At 39.5% G+C, this 15,254-nt stretch overlaps 1 protein-coding gene across 2 annotated transcripts in view; it reads right to left on the bottom strand.

The window, feature by feature from the left end:
* Positions 1-15,254, bottom strand: part of phf12b (PHD finger protein 12b) — a 41,498-nt gene that overhangs the window by 13,075 nt on the left and 13,169 nt on the right. For both annotated transcript variants that reach the window (XM_020940160.2, XM_055166756.1), the window contains 7 exons: positions 12,853-13,121; positions 11,374-11,494; positions 10,315-10,447; positions 8,146-8,307; positions 6,101-6,235; positions 3,463-4,024; positions 1,224-1,310 (listed from right to left, as the gene is read on the bottom strand). In XM_020940160.2, the coding sequence (XP_020795819.2) occupies positions 1,224-1,310; positions 3,463-4,024; positions 6,101-6,235; positions 8,146-8,307; positions 10,315-10,447; positions 11,374-11,494; positions 12,853-13,121 (1,469 nt within the window). The remainder of the gene's footprint in view (positions 1-1,223; positions 1,311-3,462; positions 4,025-6,100; positions 6,236-8,145; positions 8,308-10,314; positions 10,448-11,373; positions 11,495-12,852; positions 13,122-15,254) is intronic.

Genomic DNA, 15,254 nt, shown 5'->3' with positions numbered 1-15,254 from the left:
ATTACCAACAGCAGCGGCCGGAATGAAACATGATCGCACTTGTTGAGTGTCAGACCTCGAGTGAGAGACAAGACCGAGTCCAAACGCGAGTCCGAGACGAGACACGGTGATCTACCCACACGACCTCGGCGATCGACTGGTAGATCGCGATCGACGTATTGAGCACCCCTGGTTTAACCCAACTCTGAGGTTTTTTTTTAAATCAAGACCATGTCACACATCTGGATACCAAATTTTTTTTATATCTATGACAAATAAAACGTTATTTTTTGATACAAATTCTCTAGGGGGCACTACTGAACTCACGATTTAAATTTGAGTGAAATCGGTCAAAGTTTGTGCGATTTGTCGATTTTACCAATGGAATAACATGGAGAGTTTATGTCATCGCTATGGCAACGGCATAAAAATTATGGCATGGGTGTCACTGACTTTTTGGATCAGGATGCCAAAACTTAATTTCATGCAAAATTTCGGCAGTAAACAGGCAGTAAAAGCGATAGTTTAGACCAGGGGTGTCAAACTCATTTTGGTCCGGGGGCCGTATCCAACCGACTTTAATCCCAAAGGGGCCAGATCAGAAAACTCATGGCATATAAACCCCTAAAATAACAATAAATTCAAATATTTGTGCAGAGAAACACAAATCTATTACAGAAATCTTTTTTAATTAATGAACTCTTTCTTTTACAAAAATTATAATATAATAAACAACCTGAAATTTTAAGAAAAACACAATTTCAACACAATGTTTTAACATGAACTTGTATGTAAATAGGAATAAGTAAATTTTTCTTGGAAAATCCTGCACTTGGCTCCACTTTTCTCAGTTTTGGACATTTTGTTGATGGAGGTGTCACGGTCAACAGTCAAAACGATCGTCCTTTAAGAGCGTTTGGAAAGAGACAAGTCTTCATTTGTGCTGCTCTGTGGGAGGGGCCACGTACAGAGACGCTGTTATGCTCAGCACTGCAGAAAATCACCAATATTTAAATAGAAAATATAATTAAAATATTTTAGTAGAAAATCAGCCGAGGGCCAGATTAAAGGTCTCGGAGGGCCGGATCTGGTCCCCGGGCCGTATGTTTGACACCTGTGGTTTAGACAGTCCTGCTCTATGTTACACCTTCAGCCATTTAAGTTTGTCCGTGTTTGTGACAAAAAGATGACGAAAAGACGAAAGGAAAATGAGAGAAGATGAAAAAAGAAATAAGAAGCTTCACCTCCGTCGCCGTCCAGCCCGTCTCTGAGCGCGGAGAGGTGATCCATGGAGAGAGAGCTGCCTATAAGTCCAGGACCTGCCTTTACATCTGAAAACAGAAAAAACACAGTCAGATCAACAACAAAATGTAAACAAATCCATCACAATCGCGCTCAGAGAAGATCAAGAGAAGGTTCTGAGCAGCTTTAAGTAGTAGTTTCTTCAAGTTGGGTCTCGATTATTATCTGTTTTTATTACTTATTTTCCATTTTATCTTTACTTGATCCTGCACACATGAGAAAAATGATATTGTGAGATTGTTTTTCAAGTGTTTACATTTGGATTGGACGAAAAAGAGTTACGCTTTGTTAGTTTCATCTCTTCCAGTTCTGAAAAGCAGCACTAAAACTGAAAAATATGAAATCAAATACATAAAAAATTTGAAAAACTCAAGTGTGAAAATCATATACCGGTGTTAGGAATTATGTTAAAATCTCGTCTTGTCTAATTTTCCTTGTGGATCAAGTTTTTATGAGTCTAAGTCTGTGTCCGAATGTCCACTCTAGCCCCTAACTCCTCAGTCACCCATGCTGGACCCATCACTTCCTATTTGGAACATGGCAGCTAAAGTTATGTCCATTAAAGTTGGTATCAGTTTCATTACCGTCATTAAAAAAATCTGCAGTGCATAAGGACCTAATATCATTTTATAATTTACTGATATCTAAATTAGTTTGCTCAGCACCAATAAATGTGTGGTTGTATTTTCAGTTTAATGCGATCACAACTTAAAACTAATATTGTCTATAATGTTTCTTTTAACCGCGTGGGGAGATGACGTTCGATTAGTTTCGTTCCGTTGTCACGTGACGCTCACAAGGGAGACCAAGACAAGACGACAAGTCCGGCCACGAGCGAGTTTGTCCCAAAAAAATAAACAAAACTTAAAACCACATGGCTCATTTGCATAAATTACCGTATTTTCTGGGCTATTGGGCGCACTCTTAAGCCTCTAACTGCATCAAAAAATGACCGCGTACCCCACAATCCAGAGCGCCCGATACACGAATCCACTCGGGTGTCCCAGCACGACTTCAGTAAACTACAAAGCCGCACCACCCGCAGAACACGCAAACACACACGGAGCAGACAGCGACCGCGCAGCGAAAAACCCCCACAGACACACTCATCACTCCACGCCGACGAGGAACGGAACGGAGGAACGAACCGAAAAAGCGAGCGCAACGTGCCGCTTCTAGACACGACTGAACAACTGAGTCACCGCGAACACGCCGACAATCCGTTGGTCCCAGACAGCACCCTCCCTACATGCCACAACTGAACAAAGCCCAGAGTCACCGTGAACGAACAAACAAACAAAACCACTCACCCATCACACTGTTGTGTTTCCTTTAAAGTCCGGTTCGGTTTATTTGTGAAAAAAGTTAAAAAATAAACCATTTAATGACAGTGCGTCTTATAATCCAGAGCGACTAATAGCCCGGAAAATACGGTAATATAAGTTAATTATAAAGCGCTGATAAAAACAGCTCGCTCCTTGTGCGCTGATGCGGTTCAGCTTCTGTCGGACTAAAGGACACGACTCAGTGGAATATGAGTGTTCTTTCTGTGACAGAGGATATGCTGCTGATGGTGAGTCTGTTCTGTGCGGAGATGGTTCATGTGAAACTTTTCAGAGAATATAAGTCTGCAGGTCATACGCACAGACCGTATAGTGGTGTGGAAATGAGACTTTTCCTGAGGACCAAAATTGAGTTTGAAATGTAAATATCGTGACAACACTAGTTTATAATAATACATTTAATAATAATAAAATGTATTTATAAGTGTCTTTCTAACACCCAAGGCCACTTTCCAAGGCATAAACACAATAAAAACAGTATCAGTACATCAATTTATGAACACTAAACAAGTATAAAAGGTGCACTGTGTAACTTTTCGGAGATGTCACTGCTCTCTCTGGAATGTTCCACAGTACGACATTAAACAGCTCTACTTTACATTTTTTTTAAATTACAGATGGTTTTATAGCTCAAAAATAACTAGAAAAACAAGGATTTTGACTGTGAGCGGGGTCGCCTTTCCACAGATCTGACCTGTAACTTGGTCTGGTTTGGTCGCCATGAAGACAGAAAGGTTTAAAGCCACACTGCGAAACATTCCAGACAAAGCAATAACATCTCTACGTAGAAAAAAAAAAAGCATTTGACGGACCCTTTTCTTTTTCTTTTCGTTCGTACCTGGAGTGAGTGAAGTTGCTTGGTGTTTCCTCGTCTCTTCCTCCGCGTTTTTCAAAAGTGCGTCTCCGTCTTGGTTTCGACTCCTCTCGTTTTGGCCCCATATCGTCGGGGCCGAGGGGGGGCACATCTCCCCTTCCGAGCTGGTCTCCGCCGGCTCCCGCTTCACCTCCCCTATGTGGTTCACCTGCACAGCGCCCCCTGCCGTTTTCAGTCTGTGCTCGCTCTGTTTGCACGGGACGCTGTGGCATTCCAGAGGCCCGTTGGCTTTGGGCGGCGAGCTCTCGTCTGGTACCGGACCGTTGGGCTTTCGACAGTTCTGACAGGGGATAGAAATGCATTTACAAAGACCCGGCTCCACCTGCTTTTCACAGGGCGCAGGGGAGGGACTAGTCCGTTCTCCGGAGGGTTTTAGATCCTGCTTCTTGGATTTGAGATCCTGGTTCTGGTCCGGACTCAGGTCTGTGCTGGTTTTGTGCGATTCCCAGTCGGACTCGGGAGATTTCTGTTTGATGGACAGGTGTCTCATGATGCTGCACTGGAGCGCGATGACGTCTTGGAGCCACTGAGGAAGAAATAAAAAGGTTTAAAACAAAGAACATGTCTGATTTAATACAAGACGTGTCTCAAAACATTAGAATATCATGGAAAAATTTCGCAAATTTCAGCAACTTGGGCTTCCATTACACCTGCCCAGCCAAGTATTCAGTGCAAAGACATTTCTGTTTAAAATATATTTTTTTTAATCGATCTTATGTAAAATTCTAATTAACAGAAATTATATGGACACAGTAGCTCACAGCAAATTATAATAAAGTCTAGATAAATAAATAAGTAGAAGAAATAGCAAGAGAATGATGAATTAAGTACGATTATATAAATGTATGTGGGCCCGGTCAAGCAGAAGTAAACAACAAGGCCAAAAATCAAGTTAATGCATCTGACATAAAAATGTATTGGACAGATACATATGTACTCTAGTTTATGAAACGGTTTACCTTTTTTCTGTACCATTTTTGGTTCTAAAGTTCCATACGTTTTAAACAGACCATGTATGAAACATGGAACAAAAATTATTTCCCAAATTTTAAAGACCTGAAAATCATGTAAATAAATGGATGTATTTCATCATATCTTGTGTTATTCCATCTTTGAACTGTTGATGAAGGTACATGTTTAAAAAAAAAAAAAAAAAAAGTATTTTAAAATGATAAAAATTTGCTTGGAAGGACTGACATATTTTATAGAAATAGTTTCCTTTCATTTTGAAGTAATATTAAAGTATTCAGAAGAAAAAAGTGACAAATGATGTAAAATCCTGCACCTTCTACTTGTTTGTACAATTTTCCCTCCGTTACCATGACCTTTCTTAATAAAAAATCTCATAAGTCAAAAAGTAAGAGGTTTTTCAACCTAATCTTGTACCATATGGTAGAAAACTATATGAAGCAAATATTCAAACCAGTTTGTTAAGGATATGTAAGTGAGAACCAAGAGTTATCACTGTTTGGATTTACTGACCAAAAAGTGCTGCATATTTCATTCCCTCCGTTACCGACATGAGTTTTTTAAATTTTTTTGTCAACAACTTGAAAGAATATCACAGGTTTAACTTGACCCTGTTGGAGTGTAACTCTTTCCTACATTCTGATACTTTACTTATTTCAATAGTTCCTCTAGTTTCTGAATAAGAGACATTTGAATGTAAAAAATCTGCCCGTTTCCTCCGTTAACACTTGACCAGACCCATGTACAAGTAAAAATTAAATAAATATATATAAATATATATCTCAGCTATATACAAGAGATTAAAAAGAAAAAATTATATTGTCATGATGATTGACAGGACACAGGGTTATCTGTTACATAAGGGCGAGTTGCTGTACAGTTGTAGGGAGTATTATCTGTTACATAAGGGCGAGTTGCTGTACAGTTGTAGGGAGTATTATCTGTTACATAAGGGCGAGTTGCTGTACAGTTGTAGGGAGTATTATCTGTTACATAAGGGCGAGTTATTGTACAGTTGTTCAGTTACCAATTTTTGATTTACTGTATTTAATATTTCTGTTGTCACTGCAGCTTTTTGAAACTACAGCTTCTCAAAGAATATATTTTTAGTTTATTTAAAGATATTTTTTTTTTCCATTTTTCTATTGTATTTTATATTGTAAATTGTTTAAATCCAGGTTCAAAACGGTTCTGTTTAGCTGCATTTGACTGAAAGGTTTTCATTCCGCACTCTTCTCTCTTCTTTATGTAATTAATCTTTACGATGATTATTTATGTTTTGATTTGTTTTTAATGTATTTCTTATTCAGTAAAGTAGTTACATTATAAAGTTATTTGTGTACGAATTGTGCTATACAAATAAACTTGCCTTGAATTTATTTTTAATTGTACATATCCTGTTATATAATTATGGGACATTTATATTTTTTCTCTTTGTTATTATTTTATATTTTGATGTGTGAGCTGCTGTGTCCAAATAATTTCCCTTGTGGATCATTAAAGTTTGTCTAAGTCTAAGTCTTGTGGGAATTTTGTCACGAGATCTTGTCCCATCTGTAGTTTTCCCAGTATTGATCGTTCTTTAAATGTGTTTACGTATCTCGTGTTTACGTATCTCGTCTGAAACTCTCACCTCGTCCTGTTCGCTCTGGGACGTCAGGTGTTTGGGCTGCAGCTCTCCTCCACAGACCAGCTCCAGCTGCCGGACCCCAAGAGGCAGGGCCAGGGCCGGCGGGCTCCGGTACTGAGACTTTATCGCATCTGGGACCTGAGACCACAAAGCAGAGCCAAGGTTAGACAAAAATATAAACAAGTAAACTACACCAAATCCTGATATACTGAGCCTTTCACTAGTCCTACAGTCCAGGTAAAAAAAAAATCCTCGCCAAAACAGTCAAAATGGAGTTTGCATCAACATTTTGCTCCTGCGTTTGTTTAGAATAATCCAGACATGACTTTAAACCAATGTCTGTGTAACAAGGGGTGTGCAAAAATATCAAAATATTGTTGTATCGTATCGCTTCATGTGATGACCAAGTATCGATATCGTGGGCTGCTGTACTGATATATCGCCAAGAGTATTTTTTGGTTTATTTTACTAAATTAAATTTTGTTTTGAGCAACAGTTTTGTCGTTTGTTCAGCGAAAGGAAACTCGTACCGTGAGGATATCGTATCGTGAGACTCTGATATCGTTACACCCCTAGTTTCTTATGAACTTTGCACAAGAAGTGGTTTAACAAAGACTTTCAGTATCACAGCCATGATTTAGCCTTTATTTTAATTGAACCGTATTGAATCAAAAGTGCACTGCATCCAGATATGTACCGTATCGTGGCCTGTGTATCGAAGTATGTATCGAATCGTGGCCTAAATATCGAAGCATGTATCGGACCGTCAACTTCTTAATGATACCCAGCGCTATGTGTAACAGTCCCTAATATTTCTGCATTTAATTTAGAGTGTGTCCTTTATATTTTACTTTGGCGCCATCTAGTGGTGAAACACGTACAGAACAAACTATTAACTACAATATTAAATAAAGTTCTGCCCGACCCTAATTAGTGGCGCACTCAGCCGTCAGCGCTCTGCTACAGCCACGTTTTGAAGATCTCCAGTAAGATTGTAAAAAATGATGTAAAAATGTAAAAACAATGAAAAAATGTTGATATCTTTATTGGTATTTATATAGAATATGAGGAGTTTGTACTGAGGCCCTAGATCAGATATGTCAAACTCAGGCCCAGGGGCTAAATTTGGCCCATGATATAATTATATTTGGTCCGCGAGATCATATCAAATATGTATTAGAGCTGCCTGCCGGCTACAGAGAGACTACAGAGACATTACTTATTTAAATTTTGTTATTATTTTATATTCTGCTTGTTCTGGATTCAATGTTTAAGCAAAACTATTATTAAACATTTACTTTAATAAGAAATATAAGAAACTTTAATAAGAAATATCTTGAAAGAAGAGAAAACATGCAGATGTTGTTTAAATTTTTCAATAAATATTTAGTTTGGCCCACGACTTAGTCCCAGTTTTTAATTTTGGCCTCTGCGAATTTGACTTTGACACCTCTGACATAGATGATCAGTTAGCCCCTCGTGGATGTCAGCTCACGAGGTTTATGTGCTTTTATTTTTGCATAATTTAAGTTTTCATGTATCGTAAAGTACAACATTCATTTTGGTATTTTTATTTTATTGCATTTCTTTTTGTGACCAGTTCTCACAGACTGTTAAGACAAGAATAAACCCCGTTTACTCAACCTCGTGCTCGTGTTAAATCCTTCAGGATGCTACAGACTCAATAAGTTGGAGTTTCTCTCATTGGTTAAACTTGTTGTAGAATATTGGGTTAAGACTGTACCTGTTTTTCCTGTCTTAAAAACAAGAAAAACAGAACTGGTTTGTTTTAAATAGTTTACAGTGGTCTAAAGTCATTCCTCACTTACCTTTATGCATTCAGAGCTTCCCAGTTATTCAGTTCATAAGAGCTTTTCACAGTTTTCAGAGTTATTTTGACGCTAAGAGCTGCTTTTAATAAAAAATAATTTAACTTTATTACATGTACAGCCTCTTTAAATGGCCAGGCAGTCATTCCTAATTATGAAATGTTTTGTTTTTTTACATATGGTTCTGCACTGATCTCGTGTTTGTGTTTGTGAGCAGACCTTGACAGTCCTCTTGTGGTTGTGCGTGGATCGGCGGTTGGGGGCGTGCTGTCGGTGGACTCGCCGGAGGAAGTCCAGTTTGACGGCGTGTTGAGACATTCGGTCCTGAAACTGGTCAAAGAGCTGACACCTCCGAGACAGGCTCAGGCTCCTCTGGTTTAGCTGCAGGAAACAGAAGAACGAACAGGTTTATAAAAATGTAAAAAAAAAAAAACGAAAGAAAAGAAAAGAAATAGCCCGATTTGTTTAACTCTTTCCATCATGAAGACGACATTTGACGACCCCCCCGTATCCTTAATGACGTGTTTTGACACCTCCGCTGTATCACTTAAAGGTTGTATGGAGGATTTTTTGTTTGTTTCAAATTGTCAATGAAAGTTTAAAACACCATGACAGAGACGCAGCAGCCTTGTAATTATGATGACCAAAAAAAAAAAAGAAAGAAAATCTATCAACTGTGGATGTGTTGAGGCCAGATAAACATCAGCCAATAGAAAATGAGGCTGCCTCATTTTCTATTGGCTGTCAGGTTGTCAATCAAACTCCCTACGTTTCTAAGGTAACTATGCAGCGGGTCTTAGAGGCTTTTTCTAATTGTGGCTCTCTCGCAGTTCGCACAAAGTTTGTTGCGATGGCGGACGAGAATCCACGACCAGTTCGCCGCAAAAGAAAGTCGTTTTGACGTCGCTGAAAGAAGGAGAAAGGAGAAAAGGAGTGAAGACAAACTGAGGTGATTCTTGAAGATTCCTTCCAGCGACTGAAGCAGACGAAGGGTCTAAAAACTGAGGTGTCGGTCTCTAAATTATTTCTAGAGGGACCTGTGGAGGAGGAAGGTGGTGTCACGCATGCACTACATTTTAAAAAGGACTGTCGCTGGATTTGTCTTTCCTTAAAAAAAATCCTCTATACAACCTTTAAGACGTGATTTGACGACCATTAGAAACGGTTTTGGTTTTTCACATTTAAACAGAGGCTGTGATAGGTGGGGGCCACTACAACTCACAACAGGCTGACCAGTAGGATTCAAGGATGTGTTTTCACCGATTTTTTCCAAAGTTACTGGAAGTTGTGACGATGTAGCTTCCGGAAAAAATACAACACGAAACACGTGCGGTGGAAAGGTTGCGGCACTGCGGCGCACAGTTTTAGAAATAATGAGAAGTGGACGTATTTTATAGATAATTTTAGAGAAAGATTTCAAAGTGATGATGAAGTTGATTATAAAGTGGAAAACGGCGATAGCGATGGACTTTTGGAGAGTGAAACTTACAAAGCTGAGAACGCCGGTGATGCGTCTGTGTGGAGTCCTGCGATGTCCAAACAAACTATTAACTAACTATATATCAGGGACTTTATACTCGATTATGAACCAAAATTGCCCTGAAATCTGGATGTTGCACCAGGCGAGTCCTTTGAAATATTTCAGTATTTTTTTCCAAGATGCGATGTATAACAGAATCGCTACAGAAACAAACGTTTACATGTGGAGCTCCACGCACGAGAAAGTAACCAAGATGACAAATATTGAACACCCACTCACGGGGAAGAGTTTTATTATTATATTATTATATTATAATAAGCTAAATGAGTTGAATAAGTTAAATGGAAAAAATGAATTAGGTGCACAGAGGTGTACAACAGGTAAAAACAGATGTACACTTGACTTTACTGTATCTGGTGATATGAAATCTGTTTAAATACTTTGACATATATTTTTTACATTTTTTTATGAATATAGCACTCTGAATGTAGTACCTGACCAGGTAAACTCTCATTTTCAGTGAGCTGTTATAAACCTGTAAATGAGTTGAATCACATTTAAACATCCAGAAATGAAGAGTTCAGAGTCTAAGGTTTCCAGAGATACTAAATATGTCTGTGTTTCAATAAAGTTCATGAGTGTGAAAATCATTTATAATCACTCGTGGAAGTCTGTTTTCTTTTATGCAGTTATGCTCTAAGGGCAGCCCTAGTCATATGTGTAAGGGTTGTTCCTAGTCAGCGTCCAAGAGGGAAAGAGTTAAGTGTCAGCTGTCAGCACACACAGACTAATACAAATAAATGGTTAAATAAAACTAAACTCATGAATATAGATGCGGTTCTATGAATGAACCACCAGAGGGCGCTGCTGAAAGCTCTGACGGTCAGTAGGGATGGAGTAAACCTTACCACCAGGTGCTCCACGTGGTTGGGGCACATCCATTTCCCAGCAGGCAGTGCAGTGAGCGGAGGGTCGAGGCAGTCCATGTGAAACAGCAGGGGGCAGTAGTCACACTGGATCAGAGGGGCCAGTCTGCAGCTCCTGGGAAACAAAAGGGACACAGTTATAAACACATTATCATTATTACATTATTATTGTATTTTTTGGACTATAAGTGGCACTTTTTTCATGGTTTGGGTGTTTCCTGCGACTTATCCTTTGGTGCGATGGACTTGGCTCTACTGCGCATGTCTCCTGCAGAAAGAGCCTCTGTCCTGTCTGTATCATGTCAGTCGATCGCACCGTTACTTCTGCACCACTGAACAATTTAACTTTTAAACAAATTTATAAAGACGACTGAGAAGACTGAACACAAATGTCCCCCAAAAACAAAATCAGATTCGCAGATTACAAACTGCAAGTCGTGAAATCTGCAGCTGAAAACGATAATCGAGCAGCAGAAAGAAAGTTTGGAGTGAGAGAGAAACTTGTGAGACACTGGAGAGGAAATGCACCATGAAACTTCCCTGAAGTCACTGGATGGATGGACAAAGTCTGGACTTCAGTGACACCGAAACCATCCTGTCGGGATTCAGAAAGACACAAATAATTCTAACTGGAACTGATGCTGAGTCTGACGACAGCGACACAGAAGAGGAAGAGACGCTCTGTTTACCTCCGGAGTTGCTAAGAAGTGACACCGAGGATGAAGAATTGAATGGATTTAGTGATTTGGAGTGAGATGGAGAGTTTGTTAAACTTGTTCTGTTCTGTTGTTTATGTTATAGTTTATCTGAAGAACTGTTCATATGTGACGTTAACAGTCTGTTGTTCTCTCTTCTAGTGTTTTTATTAGAACTTGACTTTCAACAGGAAATGTCAGTTCCTGGTCTCTGATTTTATAAAATAAATTTGCCCCAAGAAGTGTGACTTATATATTTTTTTTCTTCTTCATTACGCATATTTGGCTGGTGTGACTTATAGTCTGAAAAATACAGTAGTCCAGTTTGTGTTTGATCAGCTCAGACCTGTTGCAGGAGTAGCAGACTTTCACGGGCAGAGGCACCAGGCCGTTGGCGTCCAGTTCGTGCTGAGGTCTCCTGAACGGTTTCCCCAGAAGCTCCTCTTTCCTCCTCCGTTTACTGCTCCCTACAAAACATTTAAAACAGAGACATGCAGGTCAGAAGTGGCTTGTAAAATAAAACCTTACATTCGACTCATGTTTAGTTTCAGTCCTCATTAAATGGACCTGTATGTAGCCTGTAGGCAGTTCTAACATTAAAAAAGCTACTAAAATCACAAATAACCTTGACTGACTGACAGTCTCTGAACCTGCAGATGCTGCATTAACACAGACTGATGATGGACAGCAGCCCAAAGAGACTCATGTGAGGTTCATTCTGCTTTCTGACTGAATAATGAACCAAAACACCAAATTATAACATAAATAAATCATGTCCAATGTTTTTGTAATTAAAAATAAATCAGCATTGCAGTTGTTATCAGTAAAAACTATATTAGATATGACCATGTTTTACCTCATATCTGGGGACATGGGTCACATTTATGAAATCTAAAATTCTAAAATCATCTTACATAGAGTTCATTTAAATAAAAATGTGTTCACTTCACAAAATTTCACCATATTATTGCCTCGTTCCTCCTTCAGTCATCTCTAGAGGTGTGCAAAAATAAAAAATGTATATATACCGTATCGTTTAATGTGATGATACAGTATCGATATCGTCACCAAGACTATTTCTTGGTTTATTTTACTCAATTATTTTGTTACAGAGCTACAGTTTTTTTGCTTGTTTGGTGGAAGGAAACTTATTTATGCGACACATTTGACATTTTCACTGTTTTGATGATTAAAATATTTGTGTTTCATATGAACTTTGCACAAGAAGTGGTTTAACAAATACTTTTAGTATCACAGACATGATTTAGCCTTTATTACATCCGCCAAGGAGGTTATGTTTTTGCCGGCGTTTGTTTGTCTGTTTGTTTGTTTGTCTGTCTGTTAGCAACATAACTCAAAAAGTTATGGACCGATTTTGATGAAATTTTCAGGATTTGTTGGAAATGTGAAAAGGAAGAACTGATTTCATTTTGGGGGTGATCCGGAAGAAATCCTGGATTCTGGATCACTTTGAAATTTTAGTTAACATTGTGGTAAATGGGGCCAAAAATTTTGTTTCTCAATATCTCGGTTAATTATTGAACAAACCCCATGAAATTTGACTCAGGGATGGACAATGGGATCCTCTTTCATATTCCAAAGGCTGATCCGGATCTGATCCAGAAGACTGATTTTATCGCAATTTATATAAAAAATGGGGGTAGTCCTTGGCGGAGGTCTGCGCTCTCTGAGTGCTTTTCTAGTTTATTATTGAACTGCATTGAATTGATTTGAAATATATCGTATTGAATCAAAAGTGCACTGTATCGAGGTTTGTATCGTATCAGAAATTTCTTAATGATACGCAGCCCTGGTCCTCACCCACCTGGCAGTGCGGTGGTGCAGGTGAGCTCGCTGGGCAGCTGAAACTGAGTGGGGTTCCTCTCCATGGCGGCGGCGATGAGCAGCTGAAAGGGCCTCTTGAGTCTGGGGGCGGGCGTGGACAGAGACGCCCCCTCCAGCTCCGGGGCCGGCACGTCCTCCTCCGGCTCCACGCTCTCCTCCTCGCCCTCGTTCTGCTCCTCTGACGGGGTCGGGGTGGACGAGGTGTTCGACGTGGGGGTCCCGGGGCGACTGCTCGGTCTAGAACTGGTCCTGTGGAAGAGTGGATTGAGATGAGATTCTGATCAAATGACACACCAAAGTTCTTGTGGAGGTGCAAACGCAAGAAGCAGAAATAAAAAAGTTAATAAAAAATGCACAGGACACTCAGATGGCCGATGTCCAAAAGCTTTTTTAATTTTTAAATAACGTTTCATCAGATAATTTTTCTTCCTGTAGGCTTTTGGACATCGGCCATCTGAGTGAGCTATGCATTTTTTTTACTTTTTTAACAAGAATTATTAGACAATTTTTTCCTTTTGTTGTCAAGATACCAACATTTCAAACTTGATTTCAATATTAACTAATAGATGCACTCAATACAAATTCTGATACCACAATGACAATAAAAAAAACCAAACACTTTCTTTAGACAATAGAATGTGATTTTCAACTTTAAACCGTAGTATTTTCTTCTGTTCCCATGTGTCTTATATCTGTGTAATCCCTCAATGGTTTATGTGCTCTTATACTTGTTCTGATACACCTCAAAATCATTGTAAAGCGATTCAGGAAAGCTTCATTTCTGCCCTATGAATCTGACTTTTTAGTATTGAAACCTGCTCAAATGAGGATCTAGTTTCGACACTAGTGTGAGCATCGATTACCGTATTTTTTGGACTATGAGGCGCACTTAAAATAACTTTAATTTTCTCAAAAATCGACAGCGTGCCTTATGTATTACTTCTGGTTATGTTTACTGACCTCGAACCGATTTTATGTGGTACACGGCGCTCAAAAATCTGTCAAAATTTTAGTATTTTTAGTACAACTTTGGTAACCTACGAATCCGCACCTCTTGATGGATTTTAAGAGCATTATGGCGACTGTAGTCAGAAGCCTCGCGGAGTAAAAGTGAGCGAGATGTTTTTTTGATGGTCGTGAGCTCTGGGTAGTGACCGAAAGGACGACATTGCGGATACAAGCGACCAAAATCAGTTTCCTCCGCAGGGTGGCTGGGCGCTCCCTTAGAGACAGGGTGAGGAGCTCAGTCACACGGGAGGAGCTCGGAGTAGAGCCGCTGCTCCTCCACGTTGAGAGGAGCCAGTTGAGGTGGCTCGGGCATCTGTTCCGGATGCCTCCTGGGTGCCACCCTTGGAAGGTTTCCCGGGCATGGCCTGGGAATGCCTTGGGTCCATCAGGAGGAGCTGGAGGACGTGTCTGGGGTGAAGGAAGTCTGGAAGTCCCTGTTTAGACTGCTGCCCCCGCGACCCAACCCCAGATAAGCGGAAGAAAACGGATGGATGGATGCAGATGGTTTTTTTTTTTCAGTGCTTATAGTTTATGCAAATGAGTCATGTGGTTTTAAGTTTTGTTTCTGTAAAACGTAAACAAATGTGCGCAAAGTTGCATTAAACACATTATTACTCAATGTATATTTGAGTCGTCCTCGCAGAAAAACCTAAATTATCCACATTCACATTCATAATCCACATTCACCAAGACAGGGAGGCAACGCCGGCCGAATTACGCCACGATTTGCCAATGGATCGTGAACGCCTGGGCTAAGGATCAGTCTCAAGTATCGCCTGTTTGTTTTGCTTAATGCTCCTTATAATCCGGTGCAATTTATGTATAAAAATAGACGAGAGAATTCAACATGTTTGATATTGCGCCTGGAGGGGTTGTTGGTTTAACTTTTGGTTTAACTCTTGACTTTGAACTTCAAATGAACTGTTTGAAATTAATAGAGCGTATAGTGAGTGTGTTGTATGTACAGTGAGTGTGTTTATGTAAGTGTGTTGTATGTACTTGTATGTATGTGAGTTGTTGTATGTACAGTGAGTGTGTTGTATGATTGTGTTGTATGTAATGAACATGTGAGTGTGTGTATGTTATATTGAGTGTGTTGTATGAGTGAGTGGTGTATTACAGTGATGTGTTGTATGTACAGTGAGTGTGTTGTATGTATATTGAGTGTGTTGTATGTACAGTGAGTGTGTTGTATGTATATTGAGTGTGTTGTATGTACAGTGAGTGTGTTGTATGTATATTGGTGTGTGTTTGTATATTGAGTGTGTTGTATGTATATGAGTGTGTTGTATGTACAGTGAGTGTGTTGTATGTACAGTGAGTTGTTGTATTGTATATGAGTGTGTTGTACGTACAGTGAGTGTGTTGTATGTA

The sequence above is a fragment of the Boleophthalmus pectinirostris genome, unplaced genomic scaffold, assembly GCF_026225935.1.
Source record: "Boleophthalmus pectinirostris isolate CB_2022bp ecotype Guang Dong unplaced genomic scaffold, ASM2622593v1 HiC_scaffold_9, whole genome shotgun sequence".
NCBI classification, from domain to species: Eukaryota; Metazoa; Chordata; class Actinopteri; order Gobiiformes; family Gobiidae; genus Boleophthalmus; species Boleophthalmus pectinirostris.
The sequence above is the reverse complement of the archived record's forward strand: the minus strand, read 5'-3'. Positions and strand labels throughout refer to the sequence as shown.